Consider the following 15,655-nt stretch of genomic DNA (forward strand, 5'->3'; position numbering starts at 1 on the left):
TCAGCCACGGGGCGGTTGGGTTGGTTGGTGCGGGTGTCCCAGAGGTGTTCTCTGAAACGTTCCGCAAGTAGGCGGCCTGTCTCCCCAATGTATAGGAGGCCACATCAGGTGCAGAGGATGCAGTAAATGATGTGTATGTAGGTGCAGGTGAATTTCTGACTGATACGGAAGGATCCCTTGGGGCCTTGGAGGGAAGTGAGGGGGGAGGTGTGGGCGCAAGTTTTGCATTTCTTGCGGTTACAGGGGAAGGTGCCGGGAGTGGAGATTGGATTGGTGGGGGGATGTGGATCTGACGAGGGAGTTGCAGAGGGAGTGGTCTTTCCGGAACGCTGACAGGGGTGGGGAGGGAAATATATCCTTGGTGGTGGGGTCTGTTTGGAGCTGGCGGAAATGACGAAGGATGATACATAGTATCTGGAGGTTGGTGAGGTGGTAGGTGAGGACCAGTGGGGTTCTGTCCTGGTGGTGATTGGAGGGGCGGGGTTCAAGGGCGGAGGAGCAAGAAGTGGGGGAGATGCGGTGGAGAGCATCGTCAACCACATCCGAGGGGAAATTGCGGTCTTTGAAGAAGGAGGCCATCTGGGTTGTTCGGTATTGGAATTGGTCCTCCTGGGAGCAGATGCAGCGGAGGTGAAGGAATTGGGGATATGGGATGGCGTTTTTACAGGGGGCAGGGTGGGAGGAGGTATAATCTAGGTAGCTGTGGGAGTCAGTCGGTTTATAGTAAACGTTTGTGTTGAGTCGGTCGTCCGAGATAGAAATGGAGAGATCTAGGAAGGGGAGGGAGGAGTCTGAGACAGTCCAGGTAAATTTGAGGTCGGGGTGGAAGGTGTTAGTGAAGTGGATGAACTGTTCAACCTCCTCGTGGGAGCACGAGGTAGCGCCGATACAGTCATTGATGTAGTGGAGGAAAAGGTGGGGGGTGGTGTCAGTGTGACTGCGGAAGATGGACTGTTCCACATATCCTACGAAGAGGCAGGCATAGCTGGGGCCCATGCGGGTGCCCATGGCTACTCCTTTGGTTTGGAGGAAGTGGGAGGATTGGAAAGAGAAGTTGTTCAGAGTGAGGACCAGTTCAGTCAGTCGAAGGACGGTGTCAGTGGAAGGATACTGGTTGGTTCGGCGGGAAAGGAAGAAGCGGCGGGTTTTGAGGCCTTCGTGATGGGGGATGGAGGTGTACAGGGACTGGATGTCCATGGTGAAGATAAGGCGTTGGGGGCTGGGGAAGCGAAAATCATGGAGGAGGTGGAGGGCGTGGGTGGTTTCCCGAACGTAGGTGTGGAGTTCTTGGACCAAGGGGGACAGGACCGTGTCAAGGTATGTAGAAATGAGTTCGGTGGGGCAGGAGCAGGCTTAGACAATGGATTGGCCGGCACAGTCAGGTTTGTGGATTTTGGGCAGGAGGTAGAAACGGGGTTGTGGGACTATGAGGTTGGAGGCAGTGGATGGGAGATCCCTTGAGGTGATGAGGTTATGGATGGTCTGGGAGATTATGGTTTGTGGTGGGAGGTAGGGTCATAGTCAAGGGGGCAGTTGGAGGAGGTGTCCGCGAGCTGGCGTTTAGCCTCAGCAATATAAAGGTCGGTGCGCCAAACAAGAAGGACTTGTCAATGTGGCGTAACAAACCTCAACATGGAAGCTGTGAGAGGAAGCACAGATAACTGAGATTCAAAGGACAGCGTAACAGTGGGGGGAGCAGAGAAAGTGCATTTATAAGAGTTTGTATGGTGTGTGTATATAAGCTTGTGAAATGCAGTGAAACAGGGCAGAAAGCCAAAAATGGGGTGAGAGCAGAGTTAATGAATCGAATGATTCTACTGCTGCTGCTTCAGATTTGCCAGGGCAGGCTGACCATATAAAGTTTACTAAATGGACGCAAATAAATGAGTCTCTTTGGATCTATGCCACCAAGCCTGCTTTGAACTTGCTGTAACTCTTTCTGGAACCTCAGCCGCAATACAGATGCTGGTAAATCTGACACAAGTGACAAGTCAATTGAATGGGAAGATAAGAGTTCCTAAGTACGTGGAAAAAGTTAGAGAACTTTGGAGTTGCATGTGGTTACCTAACACTGATCTTTGCTGCATTGACTATTTAAAGTGAAACTTACTTTTTACTTGAAGTATTATTGCCTGTTAATACATGTCTATTTTCCATTGGTTCTGATCCATGTTAAAGCTAAAGTTAGAATAAGTGAAATCTTGTTGAATTCCTAATTTGATGTTCATTTGATGAATTTGTTTATTTTGGTTGCATTCTCTCACTCATTCATAAACTAATATTAAAATATGTGTATGGTGTCTGGGGAATATTTTGTGCTTCTGGAAGTATTTTCCTGAACTTCAACTTGCTCAACCAAGGAACAGCACTCAAAAGGTCCCAGAACATCATAAAAACCTTACAGTCCTCATCCCCTACCCATGTAGATACCTCAACTTTACCTATTTCATCCACATGCTCGCTTTTCAGTGAATAACTTTATCCCTCTAATCCGTCTACATACATTAAAATGATCAGATTCACATCGCTCTTTTCCAAGTCATATGGTTCCTCATCTATGGATTTACAAATTAAAACTCACGGGCAGCAGGAAATATTCTATCCAGTGTTTTGTGGTGAAGGAAGACAAATTTCTGACAGCTGCAGGAAGAAAATACGTTGCACTCTTTGAAATACCCAAGTTAGCAGGTGTTGCAAGTGGACCATATCTTGTTTATTTTGATCTGCCCAATGTCTAACTCAACTGTGGTTTAGTTCCAAATCAGATTGTGCTTTTTGTTAGAATTCATCTCACATCTACATTCTGCCTGGATCATAATTTTCTTAAAGCCATATTTCATGGTTTACTTGTGCAACTCCTTTGCTCTTTTTGATAGTGTCTCCAAACATGTTCGACAAGAGGTTTATTACAGTAGCATCACCAAACCCAACTGAACAATACCAACTCCACTTTAAGACAGGCCTGCTGCTTCAAGTATATATCAGAGAGAGATTTCTCATGACAATCCAACAATAGAAAGCTTCCTAGAAAGCCATAGCATTGAAAAGCATGACAACGAGCTGAATCTGAATCCCTATGTGTTTATTTAAGAACAAAAGAACTCGGAGCAAGAATGGGCATTTGAGCTGTTCAAGCCTGCTCTTCCATTTGACACGATCATGGCTGATCTCATCTTCACCTTAACTCCACTTTCCTGCCTGCTCCCTATAACTGTCAAACCCATCAGAAATTACAAAATGTCTATCTCCTCCTTAAATTTACTCAGTGCCCCAGCATCCACTGCATTCTGGGATGGTGAATCCTACACTCATGACTCTTTGAGAGAAATAATTTCCACTCATCAGTTTTAAAACTATTTTTACTTATCTTAAACCATGACCTCTAAAGTTATAAATATTTCTACTTTCTTTTTTCCCTAGATTGATTCAGAAAGCTTCTTTGATTCTTTATTCAGTTTATGTTTCTTCTCATTCTTTATTTCAAAATTAGATGACCTCACAATATTTTTTATATTACATTACTTTTATATGCCCAATCTATTATCCTACTACTATCCTCATGATGTCACTTAGTCCTCTTCAATTAATAATACACCCTATTTTTCTATCATCTGCAAATATGATTTTATATCTCATATCCAAAAGTGAAAATCCAACACTATAAATACATCTGTGAAGCAGTGCTATATATGCCAATAGTTTTAACAAGCATAATCATGGAAGCATGGAGTCATGGAAAAGAACAGTAAAAGTGTCATATCTTTCACTAGCACTATATAAGGAAGATTTTGGGCATCACAGAGATATAGTATCAACAACAGAAACATTATACAGAGAAGTGCTTACAAGCACTTGCAGAACATTAGGAGGATGTCGAAGATTACTGATTAGATTGGATTACTTACAGTGTAGAAACAGGCCAAACAGGTCCTTCGGCCCAACAAGTCCACACCGACCCTCCGAAGAGCAACCCACCCAGACCTATTCCCCTACAAAGATGTGCAGGTCAGGTGAATTGGCCATGCTAAATTGCCCGTAGTGTTAGGTAAAGGAGTAAATGTAGGGGAATGGGTGGGTTACGCTTTGGCGGGTCGGTGTGGACTTGTTGGGCCGAAGGGCCTGTTTCCACACTGTAAGTAATCTAATCTAAAAAAAAATTTACCCCTTCACCTAACACTACGGGCAATTTAGCATGGCCAATTCACCTAACCTGCACATTTCTTTTGGACTGTGGGAGGAAATTGGAGCACCCGGAGGAAACCACGCAGACCTGGGGAGAATGTGCAAACTCCACACGGTCAGTTGCCTGAGGCAGGAATTGAACCTGGGTCTCTGGCGCTGTGACACAGCAGTGCTAACCACTGTGCTACCCCTAAGAGTTTTTTCATTACTGCCCTTTATATTTTCGAGAACCATAAAAACATATAGAACTGGAGCTATCATGCTTTGGCTGGATCTTTGAAAGGGCAGCAATGCTTCATACACTTGCCAGCTTTTGTCAACAGTCCTGAAAGTTTTGCATTCCCTTCACTTGTTATTAAAGACTTTACAACCTTCTTTCCACTCAGCAAACCTAATTTAGTTTTTGCTATCCTGTTCTAGTTTCTGCGGTTTTTTTCTGTTATTTGAGATCCTGTATTTCCTCTAAGTCTCAACTTAATCTGAATGTTAATCACAAAGAATTCAGCATAGATCAATGGAAACTTGACTTCTAGGTGGCTTCTAGTCTTAAACAAATGGAAAAAGGTAACAACTTCTAAATATTTGCCTTTATCAAAGCTATTTAATTTTTGTAACATGGAATCCATACATTGTCTGAAAAATCTCAGTTCTTTAACAGTGTCCTTTCAATACGTCTGAAACACTTTTGCACCCAACCTTATCATTGTCAGCAGCATACAATTCATTAGCCACTCCAACATAACATTGTTCAATAATCACTTCTGGGTTAGTTGACCTCATCCAAGATAGCGACAGGGAGCTATAATTAGAATTAAGTGTTCTTAGGATATGGAGGAGATGGCAATTAGACAGGAATTCCACGGATGATTCAGGTAATTAAAGGAGTTCTTGAGTTAAAGTTGTAATATTTGATAGCACACACACTGCCATATCACGAAGCAATATTTCACTTGGATATAGATACTACCATAAATCAAGTCTTCCAAACAAACATGTTAAACATGAAAGGAAATAAAATACACGGTTCAATAAATGCCTCACTGTAATGTAGTAGTAGTAACTGGAAGCAGTAAATTTATTACTCACTTGAGAAGACCTATCCATAGTGATAGCAAAGTAGTATTCTCTTCTTGGATACCTGCGCTCACAGATAAACACCTGATTACATATCCGCCCTTTCGCTCCAGTTTGTTTGGTGAATAGTTTTTTCCCGATCATCCGTGAAGCAATATCCCGAACTTCCTCTGGGCTGCAAAAAAGAAATTTATATTTTACAGAATAGATGAATGATAAGTAAAACCCAAACTGATGATTACAGATGCAAGAAAACATTTGTTCTTCCCTTTCAAAACTCGAAAGCAACAACACAAAGCTTAAATTGTTTTATGTGGTTTTATATGAACAGGCAACATCTGTAAATCTACAAGACAGATTGTTTCTCTGAATGTAGCAGAAAGCTAGTGTTTATTTTTCTTATCATTAGATGTTCCCACTTCTTCTGAACCATAACAGGCAAAATCTGATCAGCTAGGGGAATGTAAAGATTGAAAATTCTGGGGGAAAGTTGACACAAGTCCAAAGCAATACTGCAGTGATTCCAAAACAAACTTTAAAATCTTGATGATTGCAAAAATACAAGATAAGCAAAGGAATTCCACAGGTTAGGGTGCAAAGAGAACAGGTAATTAAGCTGTATTACAACAAAGTGAATATTCAGGGAGGGGAAAGTACAAGTACATGCCATCCAGAACATTTGAACCTTCCCACATTTAGATATGACAACGTAAGTGTTGTAGACTATAAATGGCAAACCTAAAAACAGGGTTCAAATCTTGTCATAACTTAATTTAAAAAAACTAGGTCATTAAGTCATAGAATCACAGAGATGTACAGCATGAAAACAGACCCTTCAGACCAACACATCCATGCCAACCAGGTATCCCAACCCAATCTAGTCCCACTTGCCAGCACCTGGCCCATATCCCTCCAAATCCTTCCTATTCATATACCCATCCAAATGCCTTTTAAATGTTGCAATTGTACCAGCCTCCACCATTTCCTCTGGCAGCTCATTCCATACACGCACCACTCTCTGTGTGAAAAAGTTGCCCCTTAGGCCTCTTTCATATCTTTCCCCTCCCACCCTAAAGCTTTGCCCTCTAGCTCTGGACTCCCTGACCCCAGGGAAAATACCTTGTTTGTTTATCCTATCCATGCCCCTCATGATTTTATAAACCTCTATAAGGTTACTCCTCAATCTCCGATGCTGCAGAGAAAACAGCCCCAGCCTATTCAACCTCTCCCTACAGCTCAAATCCTCCAACCTTGACAACATCCTTGTAAATCTTCTCTGAACCCTTTCAAGTTTCACAACATCCTTCTGATAGGAAGGAGAGCAGAACTGCATGCAATATTCCAAAAGTGGCCTAACACAGGAAAAGTTACAATTCAACTGGTTCATCAGCATTCCTCAGGAAAGTCACCCCACCACTATCAGCTTGGATGCATGTAAAAGATTCAATCTCAAATATGCAGCAAAACACATTTATACAAAAAATAACTGCAATGCTCAACCCAAAAAACACATTGCTAGATTTATTACTCAATGAACATGAAACAGAATAAGTCTCTCTCAGCCAATCTGACTTGACAATGAACCTTATCCAAATCCGAAAAGAAAATGCCCAACTGAAGAGCTGACTTCAAACAAACAACAGAATGACAAAGATTGGGCTATTGAAATAAGGTAACTATCAATGTATCAGACTTTCACATCACTGCAGGATATACCCACATGAATACCACAATGTTATATAAGATCCTGGAGGTTATGAATCAGATCAAAGAATTCCAAGGAAACTACTAATGACCACTGAAATAACTCCAAGAAGGACAGTATTCTGTCACTGAGTCACCTTTTACTTACACATGCATAGTTCATGACACTGATCCAACTAGCTCAGAGCCAGCTCCCCTGAGTTCTGAGTGAACAGAACCCCTGACATCCCTGTTTAGATATGGCAGCTAAGACTCCCTAATTGGACCAGCTTAACAGCCTCAATCAGGGAACTCATTTTCTATGAAGTCCACCTGGCTGACCTTGTTCCGATCACTGAATCCCTCTCCCCCTCAGGACAAAGGCCTGTACTTTTTCCTGTAGCTTCTCCTGAGTGTTTTCGCATTAGGTCCAGCTCCTCCAACTCTGCCTTAGATATTGATGGCACCTACCAGACCATAGGTCACTTCTTGCATCTGGAGCATCTTGGAAGAAATCCATCTTTTTCTTCAGATACTAACAGCATTGAGGCTGTGACATCTGCTATATCCATCTTGTCCTCAGAGGTTCCACCAATGCTAGGAAGATGGGGAAAACCCAAGGGTTCTGACAGCTTTGCAGGATGTTCTGAGGGGCTAGTTGGTTTTGCTCTTGCCCTGTTTGTGAGGTTACAGCTATGATATTGTCCACGTGTTTGATCAGGAGAGCCTTTCCAAGCCAACCTTTGTACATCATCGGACCTGAGCACACGAGGACCATGTCTGTTACCCATAGACATTCTCGTGGTTCCCCCCAAAGTGAATTGCCTCTCTCGCTTAGAGGAGTCTTGTGTCCAGCATTCCTGATGCCATTTCACCCTTCTCCTCCAGGTCAAAGATGTTCAGGTTTAACTTGGTGCAGAATCTTCTCCCCATAGCAACTCTGCTGGAGCTGTCTCTAGTTGCATGAGAAGTGGTCCTATAATCATTGGGATAGTTTGGTATTGAGTGAAGCTGTTTCTTTCAACCCAACTTCAATGTTTGGACTGCTCTTTCCACCAGACCATTGGACGATGGATGGCATGGAACTGTATTTACACACCTATTGCTGTTCAAATTTAGGAAAATGTCGAATTCCCTGCTGGTAAATGATAGCCTGTTGTCTGTGACCAACACTTCTGGGGGTCCGTGTATTGCAAAAGATGCTCGCAGTTTCTCAATCGTCTTTCCTGTGTTAGATAAACAAATTCTATGCATGTCCAACCACTTTGAATGGGTGTCCACAATGACTAAGAACATACAGCCCATTAAAGAACTGGCATTGTCCAGGGTTTAGCCAGCCATTCCCACAAATATTGGCAGTAATCTTTGCCTTTGTTGGGATTCCAGGCACTGCCCCACCAACACAGTCATGTCCACTTCCAATCCTAGCCACTAGACATAACGTCTCACCAAAGTCTTCATTTTGGAAACCTCGGGATGACCCTGGAAGAGTTCATCCTGTATCTGGTCTCATCAGCCAGAAAGGTTTAAATTCTGGTTGTGATGGCCCTTTTGTTTCCATCGCCACCAGCTGTTTTAGTGTTGCCAGGACAGGATCTTTTGTGTTCACAGTCTGATATTGTCAGTGGTGATGGGAATGGTGTCCAGAAAGTCTGAAAGTAGAATAGAATCTTCTAGTGGCTGCATCACCGGTGGTGTGTCCGCTAGTGGGAGGAAGCTCACGACATTCATATTTTCTAACGACAAAGCCATTTGTAGGGTCTGTTTGAAGTCTAGTTGGGCTTCAGCCAGCAGGCACTTTCACACAGTCACATCATTAACCCTACATACCAAACAGTTTCTCAGCATCTCATTAAAGTTAAACGAAAATCACAAGCCCCTGCCAGTTGTCTTAATATTGTCCAAAATCCCAACACTAATGACCTTGGTTCTCAAACAGTTGAATAAAACCAAGTGAATCTCAGAATTACAGGCCACTTGGGGTCATAATATTTATCAGCTAAATCCTTGAAAGGATTTAGTATCTGGGGCCTCAGGCCTTAGGCTCCTAATAACCTAATAAATGAGAATTGTTGCTTTTTGTCTGCCCCAATGTCATTTGCCTTGGAAAAAAACACATTCTTTCCACATACTGGGCCCCCAGCATTCGATGGCAGGATCAAACAAGCCAAACTTCCTTAATAGCAGCATGATGCCTGAAATGCTTACCACAACTCAAAGACGACTGTTGCAAATTAATCTCATCAGGAACATGTTTTTCTCGTTGCCACTGAAATAACTCCACGGAGGCTGGTTGCCCATCGCCAAGTCACCTTTTATTTCCATGGGCACAGTTTCATTATACTGATCCAACTAACTCAGAGCTGACTCATAGGACCTCTGACACTCCTGTTTATCTTTTTTTCCACCACCAGGAAGATATGAAAAACACCCGAGTGGCCAGTGACAAGCAGTGCCCTTCACATCAAAGGGCAATGCTGTGTGATCAAAACAGTGAAGGGGAGGGTAGGGACTAAATCAAAATAGAGTTGGAGGGAGAAATGATGCACTCCACTCCCGACACTCCTGTTTATATCTGTCAGCCAGGGTTCCCTGATTGGACCAGGTTAATAGCACCAATCAGAGAACTCATATTCTATGAAATCCATCTGGTGAACCTCATTCCAATTACTATAGCCACCACAAACATCCCCACTAAATAATACCCATGCATGCGGATCATCCCTCGGAAGTAGTACTGGATACTGGTGTCCAGGCCAGGTTGTGTGGGGACACGTCCTAGAATGATAGAATCCCTACAATGCAGAAAGGAAGCCACTAAGTTAATCTTATCTGCACTGATCCACTGAGCAGCATCCCATCCCCTTACCCTATCCCCATAACTCTGTATTTACCATGGCTAATCCACCTAGCCTGCGTATCCCTAGATACAACGGGTAATTTTCATGGCCAATCCACCTAAGCTGCACACATTTGGGCCATGGGAGGAAATTGAAGCACCCAGAGGAAGCCCACACAGACATGGGGAGAAAGTGCAAATTCCACTCAGATACTCACCCGAAGCTGCAATCGAATCTAGGTCCCTGGTGCTGTGAGGCAGCAGTGCTAGCCACTGAGCCAAGTGATACGATCAGTCCTTTGACTGAAAGATTCAAAGTCATTTGTTGATTAAGAACTTGGAATTATATTCAAAGAATCATATAAATTAAAGAAAAGAAGTCTATTATCTATGGTCTTCTGCACTGTTACCGGTAGCTCAACTCGACTTCATTAATCCAATTCCTCTTGCTTGTTCCTCCTTTTGTCTTTTGCTCTTTAAACACTTACAAGTGTTGTTTTAAATTACGCTTACATTTATCTCATTTAAGAAGATTCACCACCTGTTCCCACAATTTATATCCAGATAGCTTTCTCCTTGGCCTAAACCCAATAGTTCCCACACTTTTTCTCAACTGACAGTTTGACAACATTTATTGCTGTTACCAGCGACTGCAATTGATTTGGGAAAACACATTCAAAATATTTCAAAATAAACATCTGAAAGTTGAAAACAAATGAGTGTGAGGTCACCACCCAGCTTTCCTTTCACTCAGAAGGCCCTTCGATTCGGAAGGATCTGTTTGTTGTATTTTGGATAGAGTCATGTTATTTAGAGACTCTTGACTCAAGCAGTCAGTGTTAATGAACCATATGCATTATCTGCACTTTCATAATTGAAAATGGTGAATTCAAAGCAGGAAAGTCGGGGGTGGGGGCGGGCGGGGTGGAATCAATGAGCAAAGGGAGAAGGAGGAGTGGAGAATTATGTGCATTACTCTAAGATGCTTGTGACACTTTAGCACACAATTTTGATTCATGGCAACAGCATGGCATATATCCCATTTCAGAATCAAAAGACTTATATTTTAAGCACTACTAAAAATGCTGTTGTTACTGACTTACTTCTGCACTAAAAATGTCAAAAAGTTGACATAAACTGTCACCTAACAGTCCTGTCATTAAAAACTTTACACAATAAACTATTAAAATATCAATATCACAGCCGCTTAGAATCACAATGGCACAGAGGTTGGCAATGTTGTATAATCCTAAATCCAGTGTTTCAATTGTGGGGCCATTTTGACGCTTAATGCTGCTTTCAGCTGGGGAATGAGAGAGGGAGTAGAAAGAGGGTAGTGGGAGGGAGGGAGCAAAGGGCTCTCGCCAGAGCTTCGAGAATGGCAGGTAGAGTATACCTATTATAGTCATTCAGGGAGGGAGAGAGGTTAAGTAAAAAGCAGCTAGTGGATTTTTCAGTACAGGAATTGGGCCTTAAGGTTTAGTCCATTAGGCCACACCCATTATTTAACAAGGTGTGGATTTAACATCTCTTGGATTTTAGCATGTAATCAAATCTCAATGCAGGCACTGCCGCTTGATGACCTTAATATTTCAGGTCACAACCCCACTGGAGGTCGCAACCCACTCTCACCTTAACCCAACTTGGAAAATACAAGTTTAGTACTGATATCTAAATCGAAACAAAAAAATCCTCATACTACAAACTGGAGGTTTTTACCTTTCTTATCACTATAAAGAGGAAACGCGGTTTGTTGAGTAACAATTAAAGGAATGAAACAGATTCAGCAATTTTATGGTCAATATATTTTACGAATAACAATTTTATGCCATCTGTTCAAAATACAAAGTAAACTCCACCTGATGAAGGAGCGATGCTCCAAAAGCTAGTGTGCTTCCAATTAAACCTGTTGGACTATAACCTGGTGTTGTGCGATTTTTAACTTTGTACACCCCAGTCCAACACCGGCATCTCCAAATCATGTTTAATAATCCTGACTTTTTTTGTAGCAACTTTCAATTCCATTCAAAAGATTTTGTCTACTATCTTAAAAATTTAATTTTACAGAAACTCGTTTGAAATTTCTCTGCAGTAGTTTAACCACCAGGTGTTCTGTATAACTAACGTTACTGTAAAGTAGGTCTAGGGATGGCACAGTGGTTAGCACTGGTGCCTCACAGCGCCAGGGACCTGGGTTTGATTCCAGCCGTGGGCAGCTGTCTCTGTGGAGTTTGCATGCTCTCCTTGAGTCTGCATGAGGATACTTTCATTTAAGGGGCGGCACGGTGGCTCAGTGGTTAGCAAGCTGCCTCACAGAGCCAGGGGAGCCAGGTTCAATTCCTGCCTTGGGTGACTAACTGTGTGGAGTTTGCACATTCTCCCCGTGTCTGTGTGGGCTTCCTCCCACAATCCAAAGATGTGCAGGTTAGGTGAACTGGTCATGCTAAATTGCCCATAGTCAGGGGTGAATGTGGAGAATGGGTCTGGATGGGTTACTCTTCGGAGGGTCGGTATGGACTTGTTGGGCTGAAAGGTCTGTTTCCATACTGTAGGGAACCTAATCTAAAAAACATTTTGGTATTGGAGAATTAGAATAACACTGAGGAAATTTTATATGGCAGTACAGTAACTGATAGCGGTGGAAACAATGTTCCAAGTCTCAATTCTTTCCACTGTTTGATAATTTGAAAATGTACAATAGCATAGTGATAACAGAGTAACCTGTCAGCCCAAATTAATTCACAAACTGAAAAGCTGCTGCGGCAGAATTACGATGTAACTTCTGTTTAAAACTGGAACTAAAACTCTGGCTTCAGTAATGAAGAGGTTGGATTCTCATAAAATAACACACTGGATTACAAATATCTTTCAATAAAGGAAACCAGCCACCCTTACCTAAATCTCATCAACAGTCCCACCTCAATATGGGACTGCCCTTTGAAATGAGCAAAAGTATATCAAACAACTAAGCACTTTCCCTCATCACACCGATAGCAACAATGCAAGGCAACAACTCCCCAGCACCACCTTCTCTGAGCAGCTAGGTGGTAAGTGCTAACACAGGTACCAAATTATTAAAATATTCTAGTTTACTTGACTAGCATAAGTCAAGATGAATGAATTCCTGAGATTATGCAAATCAAAGACAATTATTACATGAACAATACATCTCATAAGGCAACACAATTTATTTGTAAATCAAAACATGGGTGAGTCAAAGAAATTTGCATTATAGGACATGACTAAAACCCCAGCCAAAAATTTGGACATATATATCATTAAAGGAGTTCAATAGAACTAAGATTTAGGGAGAGAACTCAAGAGGTCAGACAGTTCTTGAAATGAAAATGGAGGAGGCACACAACTACTCACAGTCAGGAATAATGTGTTCTTGGAGAGTTGCGTGACATTTCAGCAAATACTTAATCTGTACTGTAGTAGTGAGTAGCATGTTTCATTAGTGATACAACTTCACCGCTATGCAACACCACAGACTGCCAGTAATTGCTTACCATAATAGAATACCATTCAATTGTAAGCATTTATTACATCCAAACCAGTGGAAAAATCAGTTATTACAGCAGTTTAAAGGTTCAGCAGCAACTGGTGGAAATAACATCTTTAAATTTACCAAAGTAAAATACTGTGGATGCTGCAAATCAGAAATGAAAACGCCGGAATTACTCTATCGGTCAGTAGCATTTGCGTTTTCCTTCCATGTTGATGACCATCTTGAATTAACTGTCACATCTCTTCCTGGTGAAAAGTCACACAGCACCAGGTTGGAGTCCGACAGGTTTATGTGGAAGTACAAGTTTTCAGAGGACTGCCTCCTCAGCAGGTAGCTATCACAGGACACAGAATTTATAGCAAAAGATCAAAGTGTCATACAATTGATGCAATGTATTGAACAAACCTAGATTGCTGTAAAGTCTTTAATCACTTAAAATGGAAATGCAGGTTTCAATTCATTAATATGTTAATTAACATATCATATTTCCATGTCACTATCTGTGCATGCAACTCATATTTCCATGTAACTATCAATACCTGCAGCTCACAAATCTAATTTACAATACAATGTATTCATGTATATACACAGGAACCCTAACTTAGAACCTGCAACACCTCACATTTATCTGTATTAAACTCCATGTGCCACTCCTTTGGTCCTTTGGTTCGTCTGATCAAGGTTCCCTTACCAAACTAAAAAACTCATCTCAGCCAAGCTTCTTTTAGGGGCAGCGCGGTGGCTCAGTGGTTAGCACCGCTGCCTCACAGCACCATGGACCCAGGTTTGATCCCAGCCTCAGGTGTGTGTCGTGTTTGTACATTCCCCCCCATGTCTTTGTGGGTTTCCTCTGGGTGCTCCAGTTTCCTCAAACAGTCCAAAGATGGACAGGTGAGGTGAATTGGTCATACTAAATTGCCCTAAGTGTTTCGGGATGTGTATGCTAAGTCAGGGGTAAATGTAGAATAATAGGGTAGGGGAGTCAGTCTGGGTGGGATACTCTTCAGAGGGCCAGAGTGGACCTGTTGGGCCTAATAGCCCTGTTTCCATACTGCAGGGATTCTATGATTCTAAAACCCCCAAGGTTACAATGTAGAGGAAAATACAGACTTTAGTTCCATATCCCCATTACTTAATTTCAACTTTACCTTTGATCAGATTAATTGAGCACTGATTTCCATTGCAAAAATATTCAGATCAACGTTAGTTTGCAATTTTTAAATTATGAATTTTTAATTTATTGTAAATGCAGATTAAATCAAAATCTTACTGTGCAATCACCTTTTGTTTCCCCATGTTCTTTTGAATGTGAATCAAAAAATAGTTACAACCCAGAAGGTGGTCATGTCTGTGCCAGCTCTCCGCAACAGCAGCTCAGGGAGTCTGAATAGTTTTACAATAGAAAGGTATAGCTTAAAGAGAGTCTGCCGCCTGAGCCCAGAGCCGACTCATCAACAACACTGCACCCTATCCCTCCTCCACGCCTCACCACCTTCTTCACTGGACCCACCAACATCGGAGTCGCCACTCTTCAGGCGCCATTTCTTTGTTGCCAGGCCCACCTCGATCGTCACCGGGAGTTCCCGCTGTGGGCCTACTGCAACCAGGAGCCCCTGGATCCACTGCATATGCTGTCTCGCCAATGTCTCGAGTCTTCACTCTGTTTCTACCACAACCAGGAATCCCTGGGTCTGCTGCCACCTCACCAAGAGTCTCGCCCTACTCGGCAATGTCACCGCACCTTCTGGCAGGAAGAAGATAAAGAAAAGGAAAGAAGACAAAAAGGGTAAGGAACAAAGAGAGGAAGTGACCGGTCTGCACCGGACAGTCCCAGGAGCCTGACTGCTGCCTTCCTTGTCGGCGCATGTTTGAGGTGAACTGATTTTCTGACCAATTTTCTCTCCCTTCATCTCCCATTTCCTGAAAGTGAATTATTGGTAGGCTTTCTAAACATCAAGGCAATCTTATTTGTAAAGGCTTTAAAAGAACATGTAGTAAAGAGTTATGAGAATAGTTGCGGAGTTGAGGGGGCAGTTATATGGCGAGATTGGAGAAACTGGAATTCTTATTCTTGGAGAAGAAATTGTTGAGAGGGGCTTTGATAAATGTTCTCAAGTGTTTGAAAGATTAAGAAGATAAAAAGTGTTCCCAGTTGGCACAAAGGTTGAGAACCAGAGGACATTGATGAAGCTTGTTAAAAGAATCAGTGATGGCATGACAAAAATTATTTTTATATAGTGAGTAGTCAGAATCTATGGTACACTGCTTGAGTGTATGGTGAAAACAGCAAGAAAGTTTGTAGGATCGTAAGGAAAAGCAAGGAAGTATGACTCCCTGATTAAAAATTCATAATTAAAAAATTGCAA

General features: G+C 42.2%; 1 protein-coding gene across 1 annotated transcript in view; it reads right to left on the reverse strand.

The window, feature by feature from the left end:
* The window catches only part of LOC140495706 (succinate--CoA ligase [ADP-forming] subunit beta, mitochondrial-like), a 97,866-nt gene that overhangs the window by 58,776 nt on the left and 23,435 nt on the right, over positions 1 to 15,655 (reverse strand). Inside the window, exon 4 of the mRNA XM_072594710.1 lies at positions 5,269 to 5,431. Within this exon, the coding sequence (XP_072450811.1) occupies positions 5,269 to 5,431 (163 nt within the window). The remainder of the gene's footprint in view (positions 1 to 5,268; positions 5,432 to 15,655) is intronic.

Source organism: Chiloscyllium punctatum, chromosome 25 (genome assembly GCF_047496795.1).
Source record: "Chiloscyllium punctatum isolate Juve2018m chromosome 25, sChiPun1.3, whole genome shotgun sequence".
Taxonomy (NCBI): domain Eukaryota; kingdom Metazoa; phylum Chordata; class Chondrichthyes; order Orectolobiformes; family Hemiscylliidae; genus Chiloscyllium; species Chiloscyllium punctatum.